The following is a 14945-nucleotide window of genomic DNA, read 5'->3' as shown; positions in this document are numbered from 1 at the left end:
GTGCACTGTGCCAGATCGGCGATCTGACATGCACAGCTCCTGGCTTCCCGGCGCCTGCTCTGAGCAGGCGCTGTGAAGCCACCTCCCTGCAGGACCCGGATACTGCGGCCATTTTGTATCCGGGCCTGCTGCAGGGAGGAGGAGGTAAGAGACCCTCGAAGCAATGCGATCACATCGCGTTGCTCCGGGGGTCTCAGGGAAGCACGCAGGGAGCCCCCTCCCTGCACGATGCTTCCCTATACCGCCATCATGTTTGATCACAGTGTGGCGGGGGTTAATGTGCCGGGGGCAGTCCGTGACCGCTCCTGCACATAGTGCCGGATGTCAGCTGCGATAGTCAGCTGACACCTGGCCGCGATCGGCCGCGCACCCCCCGTGAGCGCTGCCGATCGCATATGACATACTATCCCATCGGTGATCATACAGGCCCACCCCACCTCGACAGGATAGTACGTCTAATGTCAGAAAGGGGTTAAAGAAACACTTCTCCTCCCATCAAAGTTTTTATCCTCTTACTATATTGCATCATCATATTATATAGCACTGTGTACATACAGTTGCTCATTTTGCCCTTTCTACCCAGTTAATTCTTCTTGTTTTCATTAGGTCTATGGCATCGAGTGATGCCTAACTGAATCCATCTAAGCTCTATGTAAAGACAGGCAGTCTCATTTCCCTGTATGAGTCATCATTAGAGCTACAACTCTACATCACTATAAAGTCCTCTGTAGCACAGCTCTTCCTCTTCAACTGCTGACCCTGTTACTCTGTTCCTCCCCTGTCAGAGACATTGCAGTGATATCTACCTAGATAATTCTCTTTTTTCTGCTCTATGTAGAAAATGGAAGTCTCTTGTCCCTGCATTTATCATCCGCCTCTTCACCTCCTGACCCAGCGCACTCTCTTCCCTCCCTGCCATAGACTTTTGCAGTGAATCATGACTTGTGCAGAGAAAATTGACCTCTTGTTTCTACAAAGATTAAAAATATTCAGCTAGTCAGTATTTAATCACGTGACCTATTGGAAACATAAAAAAATAGCTGGGTAGAAAGGAAAAATTAGCAATTGTAAGTACACAGTGTTATATAATATGATGACTGCAATATATTAAGAGGATGCAAATTTTGATGGGAGGAGAAGGGCTTCTTTAAAGTCTATGGGTGTTCTGGAAGCACTTAACTTTAACAGCAAAAATATAAATACAGTATTTATCTAAACTTCTGTTCTCGAAAATTATTCTGTTCCCTGTGTTCTTTGTTAAGCTTCTAAAGATTGTTTTTATTTTTGATTTCAGCCTGGAGAATCACGTATCCTGCCAGATGATAACTGTACTGAATACACATGTGAACTCAGAGGAAATACATTTATTTCATCATCACAGACTCAAGTGTGTCCTAAAATAAATGAGGAGGACTGTATATCTGTGAGTTGCCTATATTATATATCTCTATGCATAGAAAAATGAAAATTGAGCAAACAGTTTTTGTGATATATTTAGACTGGGTTCACATAAAGCTTAAATATTTTGCTGAACCAGCCTAGAAATCTGCATGAAATTCCATGTTGAAATCCCCAAATGTTACATGCAGATTTTTTGGGGGGATTTTGTTAAGGGTTTAAATGCAGATCAGCATGCAAACACTTGTGGATTTCATAATGGATTTTGTTCTCTTAAATCTTTAGCATTTCTAGGATTAGCTACGGATTTTAAATTTAGCTAGTAAATAATGTTTGTTAAAACCCTATTAATTTACTGTACATGATTTACTATACACAATACTGTACTTCATTGTACATATGACATGTGCCATATTTTTAGCAAAAGATCAGTATATAAAAACCTAATAAAGAGGGTAATGGAGCCGGCTAACAATAAAGATACTAAGATATATATATGACATTTTTTAACTTTTACATTTAGCATTATACATCTATATTTAAGATTCAATATAAAAATGATGTTTTACAGGGTTTGCTTAAGAAAACTCCAGATGGCTGCTGTAGTATTTGTAAAGGTAATAATTTATTTAAGTTATTTCTTTATTATTCACTTAACTGAAATACTCATTAATTATTGGCATCCTTCAATAAACATAAAATATTGGAAAACTAGCATATCCCCTTTGCACTAGTAGACTGGTGTGGTGTGCTACTATAGTAGCCTTTTTTCTACAGTATCACATGTCACAATAATTAAAAGGGTTGTCCACTACTAGGACAACCCCTGTTCAGTCCGAATGTTTGCCCCTGTTAAAATAAAAACATCTATATTCACCTCCCATGCCGGTGTCGTTAAAGTGGTGTTGACAGTCGCGTTCCTAGTGTTCACGTGTGGTTGTTATGACGTGAGACCTGAACACAATCAGCACTGGCGTCACTGTCCCCGCATTCAGAGGACATATAAGTATTCAGGAGGAAGAGAGAGCAGCGGCTGGCTTCATCTTGATTACTTATATGTCCGAAGGCGGGGACAGGAACACCAATCCTGATTGGTCACAGGGCTCACATGTCATAACAAACTCATGTGAGCCCCGGGAACGCGAATGCAGTCACCATGGAATGGCGTCGGTAAGGGAGGTGAATATAGGTGTTTTTATTTTAATTTGGCTAAACATTCAGAGTGAGAAAGGGTTAACCTGGTGGTTGACAATCCCTCTAATAAAAAAGTGTTAACATTTATTATTTTTTTTATATGTTTACTGTATTATGTCTATGATCTTCGGAGCAGATGTCAAAAAGAACAGCTATTTTTAGATAGGATCCAACCTGCTGAATTTCAGTAGATTAATCCTTTTGCTCTCTTTGGACATAAGCCACTGCCAGAGCACTAGCAGAGGTAGAACAGGAATGCTAGTGGTGAGATAGCTGTGACCAAGCATTAGTTCAGTCAACATATGTCTAATCCGTATGGGGGCTGTTAAAGTCTTTACATACTCTACTGACCTGTAAGTTAATCTCTATACATCTGTACACACAATAAAATGTATAAATGGATTCCAAGTAGGGATTAGCAAGCGTGCTCAGACAAGGTATTATACAAACACGCTCATGTCCTAATCGAGTATTTTCGGCATGTTAAAAAAAGATGCTTGAGTCGCCATGACTGCATGTCTCGCCGCTGTTCAACAGCCGCAACACATGCGTGGACTGCCTAACAGACAGGCAATCCCTGCATGTGTTACTGCTGTTGAACAGCCATGAGACATGCTGCCACAGTGATTCGAGCATTTTTTGAGCACGTTGAAAAATACTCAATTAGGACATGAGTATGCTCGGAAAGCACCTTATCTGAGCACCCTCACTCACCACTAATTCCAGGTTATCCAGGCTAGATAAATACGCTTAAGTAATTTAAAGCTATACATTATTTTCACAGCCAATCTCTATGATGCTTTCCTTGCTGCATACTAGAAAAGTAATACATTGGTAATCTATTGTAACAGAACTAATAACAGCCAGAATGTTGTACTACCGCTCTGTACTATATTCAGCACACAAGAGCTAATAGGGAAAACATATTTTGATTAAGTTAATGGAGTTGAAAGGATGAATTACAAATGCACTTTCCTCAATAATTAAGGGAACACAAAGCCTGGTTTACTGACAAATCTGTTCTTCTCAAGAAACATTTCTGTCATGAATCCCAATGGCTAGGGATAGCACAGGACAAGCAAAGTACAAATATATTACGGACGAGCTCTAGGGTGATGGAACCTGGGCTGACCGCTGCCCTACGCCTGACAAACGCAACTAGAGATAGCCAGGGAGCGTGCCTACGTTGGTTCTAGACGCCACGCACCAGCCTAAGAGCTAACTAGCACTGCAGAGAAAATAAAGACCTCACTTGCCTCCAGCGGAATGAACCCCAAAAGATATAGTTGCCCCCCACATGTATTGACGGTGAAATGAGAGGAAGGCACACACATAGAGATGATATATATAGTTTTAGCAAATTGAGGCCCGCTGTAAACTAGAAAGCAGAACGATACAAAAGGGGACTGAGCGGTCAGCAAAAAACCCTAATCAAAAAAACCATCCTGAGATTACAAGAACCCATGTGCCAACTCATGGCACATGGGGAGAACCTCAGTCCACTAGAGCTACCAGCTAGCATAGAGACATAATAAGCAAGCTGGACAAAAAAACCAAACAACTGAAAATCAGCACTTAGCTTATCCTGAAAGATCTGGGAGCAGGTAGGCAGGAACCAAACAGAGCACATCTGAATACATTGATAGCCGGCAAGGGAAATGACAGAAAGGCCAGGTAAAATAGGAAACACCCAGCCACTGATGGACAGGTGGAAACCAAAGGCCGCAACCCACCAAAGTCACCCAAACCAGCAGTAACCACCAGAGGGAGCCCACAAACAGAATCCACAACAGTACCCCCCCCTTGAGGAGGGGTCACCGAACCCTCACGAGAACCCCCAGGGCGATCAGGGTGAGCTCTATGGAAGGCGCGGACCAAATCAGTCGCATGAACATCGGAGGCGACCACCCAGGAATTATCCTCCTGACCATAACCCTTCCACTTAACCAAATACTGGAGTTTGCGTCTGGAAACACGAGAATCCAAGATCTTCTCAACAACATACTCCAATTCTCCCTCCACCAGCACCGGAGCAGGAGGCTCAACCGAAGGAACAACGGGCACCTCATACCTCCGCAACAACGACCGATGGAACACATTATGAATAGCAAACGATGCTGGGAGATCCAAACGAAAAGATACAGGGTTAAGAATCTCCGAGATCCTATAAGGACCGATGAACCGAGGCTTGAACTTAGGAGAAGAGACCTTCATAGGGACAAAACGAGAAGACAACCACACCAAATCCCCAACAAGAAGTCGGGGACCCACGCGGCGACGGCGATTAGCAAACTGCTGAGTCTTCTCCTGAGATAACTTCAAATTGTCCACCACCTGATTCCAAATCTGATGTAGCCTGTCCACCACCACGTCCACTCCAGGACAATCCGAAGGCTCCACCTGACCAGAGGAAAAACGAGGATGAAACCCCGAATTACAAAAAAAAGGAGAGACCAACGTGGCCGAACTAGCCCGATTATTAAGAGCAAATTCGGCCAGTGGCAAAAAAGCAACCCAGTCATCTTGATCAGCAGAAACAAAACACCTCAAATAAGTTTCCAAGGTCTGATTAGTTTGCTCCGTCTGGCCATTCGTCTGAGGATGGAATGCAGATGAGAAAGACAAATCAATGCCCATCTTGGCACAAAACGTCCGCCAAAATCTAGACACAAACTGGGATCCCCTGTCAGAAACGATATTCTCCGGAATCCCATGCAAACGAACCATGTTCTGAAAAAATAAAGGGACCAACTCAGAGGAGGAAGGCAACTTAGGCAAGGGCACCAAATGAACCATCTTAGAAAAGCGGTCACACACAACCCAGATAACGGACATTTTCTGTGAAACCGGGAGATCAGAAATAAAATCCATGGAAATGTGCATCCAAGGCCTCTTCGGGATGGGCAAGGATAAAAACAACCCACTGGCCCGAGAACAGCAAGGCTTAGCTCGAGCACACACTTCACAAGACTGCACAAAGGTACGCACATCCCTAGACAAGGAAGGCCACCAAAAAGACCTGGCCACCAAGTCTCTAGTACCAAATATTCCAGGATGACCAGCCAACACAGAAGAATGGACCTCGGAGATGACTCTACTGGTCCAATCATCCGGAACAAACAGTCTTTCTGGTGGACAACGATCCGGTTTATCCACCTGAAACTCCTGCAATGCACGTCGCAAGTCTGGGGATACGGCGGACAATATTACCCCATCCCTAAGGATACCAGTAGGCCCAGAGTCTCCAGGAGAGTCAGGCACAAAACTCCTGGAAAGAGCATCTGCCTTCACATTCTTTGAACCTGGCAGGTATGAAACCACGAAATTGAAACGAGAAAAAAACAACGACCAACAAGCCTGTCTAGGATTCAAACGCCTGGCAGACTCAAGGTAAATGAGATTCTTGTGATCAGTCAAGACCACCACACGATGTTTAGCACCCTCAAGCCAATGACGCCACTCCTCAAATGCCCACTTCATGGCCAAAAGCTCCCGATTACCCACATCATAATTGCGCTCGGCGGGCGAGAATTTTCTAGAGAAGAATGCACATGGCTTCATCACCGAGCCATTAGAACTTCTCTGTGACAAAACCGCCCCCGCTCCAATCTCGGAAGCATCAACCTCAACCTGAAAAGGAAGTGAAACATCTGGTTGACACAACACAGGAGCAGAAGAAAACCAGCGCTTAAGTTCCTGAAAGGCCTCCACGGCCGCAGGAGACCAATCAGCAACATCAGCACCCTTTTTAGTCAAATCAGTCAAAGGTTTAACAATACTGGAAAAATTAGCAATGAACCGACGATAAAAATTAGCAAACCCCAAGAACTTCTGAAGGCTCTTAACAGATGTAGGTTGTGTCCAGTCACAAATCGCCTGAACCTTGACGGGATCCATCTCAATAGTAGAAGGAGAAAAAATGTACCCCAAAAAAGAAATCTTCTGGACTCCGAAGAGACACTTTGAGCCCTTCACAAACAGAGTATTGGCCCGCAGAACCTGAAACACCTTCCTGACCTGTAGAACATGAGACTCCCAGTCATCAGAAAACACCAAAATATCATCCAAATACACAATCATAAACTTATCCAGATATTCACGGAAAATATTGTGCATAAAGGACTGAAAGACTGACGGAGCATTGGAGAGTCCAAAAGGCATTACCAAATACTCAAAATGGCCCTCAGGCGTATTAAATGCGGTTTTCCACTCATCACCCTGTTTTATCCGCACCAGATTATACGCACCGCGAAGATCTATCTTAGTGAACCACCTAGCCCCCTTAATGCGAGCAAACAAATCAGTCAATAATGGCAATGGATAGTGATACTTTACTGTAATCTTATTCAGAAGGCGATAATCTATACAAGGCCTCAGGGAACCATCTTTTTTTGCCACAAAAAAAAAACCTGCTCCCAGAGGGGACGACGATGGACGAATATGTCCCTTTTCCAAGGACTCCTTAATATAATTCCGCATAGCAGTATGCTCTGGCAGTGACAGATTAAATAAACGACCCTTAGGGAACTTACTGCCAGGAATCAATTCTATAGCACAGTCACAATCTCTATGCGGAGGGAGCGAATTGAGCTTAGGCTCCTCAAAAACATCCCTATAGTCAGACAAAAACGCAGGGATCTCAGAAGGAGTAGATGAAGCGATAGAAATCGGAGGTGCATCATCATGAACCCCCTGACATCCCCAGCTTAACACAGACATTGTTTTCCAGTCCAGGACAGGATTATGAGTTTGTAACCATGGCAGACCAAGCACTAGTACATCATGTAAATTATAAAGTACAAGGAAGCGAATCACCTCCTGATGAACGGGAGTCATGCGCATGGTCACTTGTGTCCAATACTGCGGTTTATTCATAGCCAATGGTGTAGAGTCAATTCCCTTCAGAGGAATAGGAACTTCCAGAGGTTCCAGACTAAAACCGCAGCGTTTAGCAAATGACCAATCCATAAGACTCAGGGCAGCGCCCGAATCCACATAGGCATCGACGGAAATGGAAGACAGTGAAAAAATCAGAGTCACAGACAAAATGAACTTAGGCTGCAGAGTACCAATGGCAAAAGATTTATCAACCCTTTTTGTGCGTTTAGAGCATGCTGATATAACATGAGCTGAATCACCACAATAGAAACACAATCCATTTTTCCGCCTATAATTTTGCCGTTCACATCTGGACTGAATTCTATCACATTGCATAGTCTCAGGTGCCTGTTCAGAAGACACCGCCAACTGGTGCACGCGTTTGCGCTCCCGTAAACGCCGATCAATCTGAATGGCCATAGCCATAGACTCATTCAGACCTGTAGGCGTAGGGAACCCCACCATAATATCCTTAATGGCCTCAGAAAGACCATTTCTGAAGTTTGCAGCCAGGGCGCACTCATTCCACTGAGTAAGCACCGACCATTTCCGAAACTTCTGACAATATATCTCCGCTTCATCATGCCCCTGAGAGAGGGCTAATAAAGCCTTTTCAGCCTGAATCTCCAGGTTAGGTTCCTCATAGAGCAATCCCAATGCCAGAAAAAACGCATCCACACTGAGCAATGCAGGATCCCCTGGTGCCAATGCAAATGCCCAATTCTGAGGGTCGCCCCGCAGGAAAGATATTACAATCTTGACCTGTTGAGCAGGGTCTCCAGAGGAGCGAGATTTTAAAGAAAGAAACAATTTACAATTGTTCCTGAAATTCAGGAAGGTAGATCTATCTCCAGAAAAGAACTCTGGAATAGGAATTCTAGGTTCAGACATGGGAGTGTGAACAACAAAATCCTGTATGTTTTGAACTTTTGCCGCGAGATTACTCAGGCTGGAAGCCAAACTCTGGACATCCATGTTAAACAGCTAAGATCAGAGCCATTCAAGGGTTAAGAGGAGGTAAGAAGCAGCTAGACAGCAATTAAGGGCTAGGCAGCAAAACTCTGAAGGGAAAAAAAAAAAAAAAAAAATTTCCCTTAAACACTTCTCTTTCTCCTGCTTCAGCCCAAACAATTAACACTTTGTGGGCCGGCTATACTGTCATGAATCCCAATGGCTAGGGATAGCACAGGACAAGCAAAGTACAAATATATTACGGACGAGCTCTAGGGTGATGGAACCTGGGCTGACCGCTGCCCTACGCCTGACAAACGCAACTAGAGATAGCCAGGGAGCGTGCCTACGTTGGTTCTAGACGCCACGCACCAGCCTAAGAGCTAACTAGCACTGCAGAGAAAATAAAGACCTCACTTGCCTCCAGCGGAATGAACCCCAAAAGATATAGTTGCCCCCCACATGTATTGACGGTGAAATGAGAGGAAGGCACACACATAGAGATGATATATATAGTTTTAGCAAATTGAGGCCCGCTGTAAACTAGAAAGCAGAATGATACAAAAGGGGACTGAGCGGTCAGCAAAAAACCCTAATCAAAAAAACCATCCTGAGATTACAAGAACCCATGTGCCAACTCATGGCACATGGGGAGAACCTCAGTCCACTAGAGCTACCAGCTAGCATAGAGACATAATAAGCAAGCTGGACAAAAAACCAAACAACTGAAAATCAGCACTTAGCTTATCCTGAAAGATCTGGGAGCAGGTAGGCAGGAACCAAACAGAGCACATCTGAATACATTGATAGCCGGCAAGAGAAATGACAGAAAGGCCAGGTAAAATAGGAAACACCCAGCCACTGATGGACAGGTGGAAACCAAAGGCCGCAACCCACCAAAGTCACCCAGTACCAGCAGTAACCACCAGAGGGAGCCCACAAACAGAATCCACAACACATTTCTTAGTGTTACAGGAAAGATATATCTTGGTACCGTGTTAGCCAGTAGATAGAAAAATGTTTAGAATTGAGAGTCCTCAGTGGTTGATACCTTTTAATGGCTAACTGAAAAGATGGTAACAAATTGCAAGCTTTTGAGACTACTCAGGTCTCTTCATCTGGCATAGACTAATACAAATTCTGAAGAATTTGTCTTTTTACATCAACTTTTTACATCAACTAAGGAACTTGCCCCTCAGACTATAAGGGGTCATCACAACAGAGACCCCAATCAGGACAATAAAACTTTCCTTATCTAAGAACTGGCCCAACATGTATGGACATAACTGTTTATCACTCATGGTAATTCTGCTTCATGCCACCTGTCTTATCCATGTTTTTTTTTTGTTCTGTGCTATGTTGTGCATAAATATGTGATTCTTCAGAATTTGTATTAGTCTATGCCTGATGAAGAGATCTGAGTAGTCTCGAAAGCTTGCAATTTGTTACCATCTTTTCAGTTAGCCATTAAAAGGTATCAACCACTTGTGACTTTCAATTCTAAACATTTTTCTTAGTGTTAGACATGCCTAAATGCAAACAGCTTTTAGAAGATTTCAGAAGACATGTTTAAGAGAAGCCTGAAAAGAGTAAAAGCACTGCTAAAAGCTGGGTGTACTATCAATCCACAGTTAGAAAAATGTCTACAAAAAGAGAAAATTTAGGACTGTTACCAGTGCTCTCCTTAGAAGTTGGCATGTTGGAATTATGGCAAGAGTAATTCTGGAAGAGTGAGAATTGAGAAACAATCCCAAGGGTAACATAAGAAGACCAGCTAAACAACCAGCTAATCAACAAACTGCAAAAACCTCATATCAAGGGTCCACATGTTTTCTTAGAATGACAATACTTGAGATGCCACCTCTGTCAAAAATTATTGTGGCCTGTCTCATGTGTCTGAGATCATTTAAAGAATTGTTCCTCCCATGAAAATGTATCCTCTTAATATATTGCAATCCTCATATTATATAGCATGGTGTGCATACAGTTGTTTATTTTGCCTTTTGACCAGTTAATTCTTCTTTTTTCTATTAGGTTTATGACATCACGTGATTAAAAACTGACTAGCTGAATCCTTGTAAGATCTATGTAGAAAAGGGAAGTCTATATTCCATGCATGAGTCATCACTGCAAAAGTCTCTGGAAAGGGGAAGAGTGCAGCAGCTGGGTCAGGAGTTGAAAAGGGGGATAACTCATGCAGGGAAAAGAGACTTACTGTTTCTACAAAAAGCAGAGAAAAAAACAGAAGAATTAACTTGGTAGAAGAGCAAATGAGCAATTGTAACCACACAGTGATATACAATATGATTATTGCAATATATTAAGAGGATAAAAACTTTAAAGAGAGTGCTTCTTTAAATGTTTATTTTTTCTTATTACCAAGTCACCGAAGTTATCGATCATCAAACAAAGATGCTGGAAAGCTAGCAACTATGGAAGAAAAAGAACCATACACATAACAATTAAAATCTCATCATAACTATGAAAGCATGGTGAAGGAACCATAATGGGTCGGGGAAACTTTTATGCTTCAGACTTTGAATGCCTAAGATCATTGAGGGAACAATGAATGGAAAAGTATATCAAAATATTTTATAAGGGAAGATCAGCAGTCAATGACCTAATGCTAAAAAGTTGGCTATTGCAACAAAACAATGGCCCAAAGCACACTTGTAAATCAACTAAAGAGTAGTTGAAAAAGATACTAATTTGTGTTTTGAGTTGGCCAAATATCTACTTACTATTACTTTAGATGGACGAACACGAACAGTAAAGTTCTGGGTCTGTACCGAGCACTTAGTGTTCATGTATGGATCCCGAATACAGACTTCTTCGGATGATCTTACTGCTGATAAGAGCTGCCAGTGTTTCTCCCGCTGTCATGCACTTGCTATCGCACAAGGGCAAGTGTCAAAGCGCCAGAATTTTCCCATCTAATAGATTCACTTTTTCTGGGGTGGATGCGGGCTCGTATTTTTAGGCTGGGGGAGCCAATATCCATGTCTCCTTACCAGTCTGAGGATATCAGCCCCCAGCTGTCTGCTTTAGCTTGGCTGGTTGTCAAAAATGGGGGGACTCTGTTTTTTTAAATTATTTATTTAAACAATTAAAAAAAGGCATGGGACCCCTCTGTTCTTGATAACCAGCCATGATAAAGCTGAAAGCTGAGAGTCACAGCTCACAGCTGTCAGTTTTGCCTTCACTGGTTATCAAAAATAGAAAAGACTCCATGTCATTTTTGTCTTTGCTGGTTATCAATAAAAGAAGAGTCCCCAGGTCATTTCTTTAATTTTGTTTATTTATTTATAGCACAGGCACTGGCTGATGTACCCTCCATCAGTGGCTCCTGCTCTAGCTGTTATCAGCAACAGCATGCGTAGGTTGATGAGTGTAGTACTCTCTCAAAAAAATGATGCCTGTGACTAAGGGTACCGTCACACAGTGCCATTTTCATCGCTACGACGGTACGATTCATGACGTTCTAGTGATATCGTTACGATATCGTTGTGTCTGACACACAGCAGCGATCAGGGACCCTGCTGAGAATCGCACGTCGTAGCAGATCGTTTGGAACTTTCTTTCGTTGCTTGATCACCCGCTGACATCGCTGGATCGTTGTGTGTGACACCGATCCAGCGATGTGTTCGCTTGTAACCAGGGTAAACATCGGGTAACTAAGCGCAGGGCTGCGCTTAGTAACCCGATGTTTACCCTGGTTACCAGCGTAAACGTAAAAAAACAAACAGTACATACTCACATTCCGGTGTCTGTCCTCCGGCGTCTCAGCTTCTCTGCACTGTGAGCGCCTGCCGGCCGGAAAGCGAGCACAGCGGTGACGTCACCGCTCTGCTTTCCGGCTATGGTGCTTACACAGTGCAGAGAAGCAGAACGCCGGGGGACAGACACCGGAATGTAAGTATGTACTGTTTGTTTTTTTTACGTTTACGCTGGTAACCAGGGTAAACATCGGGTTACTAAGCGCGGCCCTGCGCTTAGTAACCCGATGTTTACCCTGGTTACCCGGGGACTTCGGCATCGCTCCAGCGCCGTGATTGCAAAGTGTGACCGCAGTCTACGACGCTGGAGCGATAATCATACGATGCTGCGACGTCACGGATCGTGCCGTCGTAGCGATGAAAATGGCACTGTGTGACGGTACCCTAAGGGTAACCTTTTTACAGACTGTCACAGTGGTGGGAACCACAGGTCTCTGAACGGCGGTAATGATCTTCCCACCGATCAGAGCCCATGTCACCATTAATTCCGACTACTGCTAAGTCAGACATTGCAGTCACAAGGTAACAAAAGGTGAAGCTGTATAAGTATAAGACTAGAGTCAGGGACCTTAAATTAGTATTACCACACCAGCACTGAAATAAAATGATGGAGTGGTGCTTTAAAAAGCAATCAGTTCATATTGTATTCATTAACCATGAAGAATTATTTGTAATTCCAAGGGCTTCACTTTTTTCATAAAACTGCACGTCTACCTGTATAATTTATGTTTTTACAAAACTTATTTTTTCATAATTCCTTTTGTTATTGCGCAAATATAATCTATATATATATACATTTTCTTTGTATGTTTCAGAGCCAACGACATGCAGGTTACAGACACATGTAATTGAGATTTCGAAGAATGGTTGCTCGGCTAACGTCAGTTTGTCATACTGTGAAGGCTGGTGTCCAAGAAAGTAAGTAGTAATTTAAGATTTTCATAGGTAGTCAAAGATTTTTAATTCCACTGTATGTATGAAACTATTGTTTTCTATGGTGCACAGGAGGTAGAACATATCAAAGTAAAATGTTGTGCTTCACAGAGTGTACTTCCTAAACATGTCGTAAGAATGGCTATTTGTTGATCATGAACATTATGCATAAAAGTCTTTACATATGTCATCAGGATAGCCTTGATTGATTAAAGCAACTTTTGAACAAACATTTATTGATATGTTTCCACTTTCCTTTGGATCTAAAGCTTGTTCTTGTGACATCATATTGAGTGCTATATTAAGATTTATATGTACAATATGTATAATCTGATACAATATAGAATAGGCATCACATAACATATCATCAATATATTAAATTACAGAAATAGTAAAGTAAGACAAGTTTCATCTTGTCTTGAGATGAGTGTGCTTAGATGACCATCTTTACAAATATATATACAGTATATATATATATATATATATATATATATATATATATATATATATATATATATATATATATATATATATATTTTGTGAAACTCTGTCGGGAGAAGTTTATATTTTATGTCTACGTTTGACCACCAAGTAATTATGGTTCATTGCAGACTATCCAGAGTTTTGCTGATGTGTCAATATGATATATTTAATTTGTTTTGTGAAATATTACATTTTCTAACCAACCTCACTTAAAGGGTGGATAAAACTGTGTATTTGAAATTATACATCTTTAAGTTCACATATGAGATAGGATCTATTAAAATTCATAGTAACTAGAGATGAGTGAGTTGATTTGTCTTGAACTTTACCAAAATTTTGTCTTGATTTGTCCTGATTTTCCTGAATCAGAATTTTTTGTTAATCACTCCACGCCAATTCAACAAAACAGTGGCTCCATTATAAAAAGGGGAAAAGTAAAGGAATAAAGAATAATATATAAAAAAAACTACTCACATCTCCTACCATCACAGATTGGTTTCTACTGTCAATGCCTCCACATTTTTTTGCACAATTTTTGATAAATCTCCCTAATATGTTTGAACTTATTTTTTTTCTAAACAGATTCAACGAGATATCACTTTGCCTGGAAACAGATACCACAGTGATGGAGTATGAATTAATCTGTCCTGGTGACATAGACAACATTAAAATTACAAAGCCTTCCGCCACAAATTGTGCTTGCTCAGCCGTGAATTGCACATCATAGGTTTCACCTCAACCCCAGGCAATTTTCAAGTCTCCAAGATATTTGACATGCCTATTTCACAAATGTTCTTTGAAACAATTTGTATTTTCATCTTATGAAAATTATCAGTGTAATACTCCTACTCTTTGTGTCTCTGTGTTATTTTTGTGCTAATATAGCTTAGCTAGTAAAGCACAGGTGAAATGGATCATGCACCCTGTCTTTTTAATAATGTACACCATTCAGATTTGTCTTCCTGCTGATAATGTAAGATGTAATGAGATCATTCCCCTGTTTGTAAAACTTCCACTAATCCCATCTTTTGTCGTTCTTGATGACATAGCACAGAAAGTATTCAAGAATCTGCCATCTAAGTGATTGCATGAAATTAAACATAACGCTCTACTTATCAACTTGTGTACGTCACAATTATTTATAGGATATAATATATTTTTTTCAATAGTCAGTTATACTGACATATAGCATGGTAACTAGAGATGAGTGAATCTATTCACATGGAATCAAATTTGACTCGAATACTACAAAAATACTCATTTGCCAAATTGCAGCTTTTTTTGGAATTTGCTTTCACACAGATTTAGCAAAATGGCAGCCAGGTAGCTGTT

General features: G+C 41.6%; 1 protein-coding gene across 1 annotated transcript in view; it reads left to right on the top strand.

Moving 5' to 3' along the window:
- Positions 1 to 14731, top strand: part of LOC143806868 (mucin-2-like) — a 373557-nt gene extending 358826 nt beyond the window's left edge. The window contains exons 38-41 of the mRNA XM_077287848.1: positions 1295 to 1423; positions 1970 to 2015; positions 13013 to 13115; positions 14196 to 14731. Coding sequence (XP_077143963.1) covers positions 1295 to 1423; positions 1970 to 2015; positions 13013 to 13115; positions 14196 to 14340 — 423 coding nt within the window. The 3' untranslated portion in view covers positions 14341 to 14731. The remainder of the gene's footprint in view (positions 1 to 1294; positions 1424 to 1969; positions 2016 to 13012; positions 13116 to 14195) is intronic.
- The last annotated feature ends 214 nt before the right edge of the window (positions 14732 to 14945 follow it).

Source organism: Ranitomeya variabilis, chromosome 2 (assembly GCF_051348905.1).
Source record: "Ranitomeya variabilis isolate aRanVar5 chromosome 2, aRanVar5.hap1, whole genome shotgun sequence".
NCBI lineage: Eukaryota > Metazoa > Chordata > Amphibia > Anura > Dendrobatidae > Ranitomeya > Ranitomeya variabilis.
This window is presented reverse-complemented; position numbering and strand designations above follow the sequence as displayed.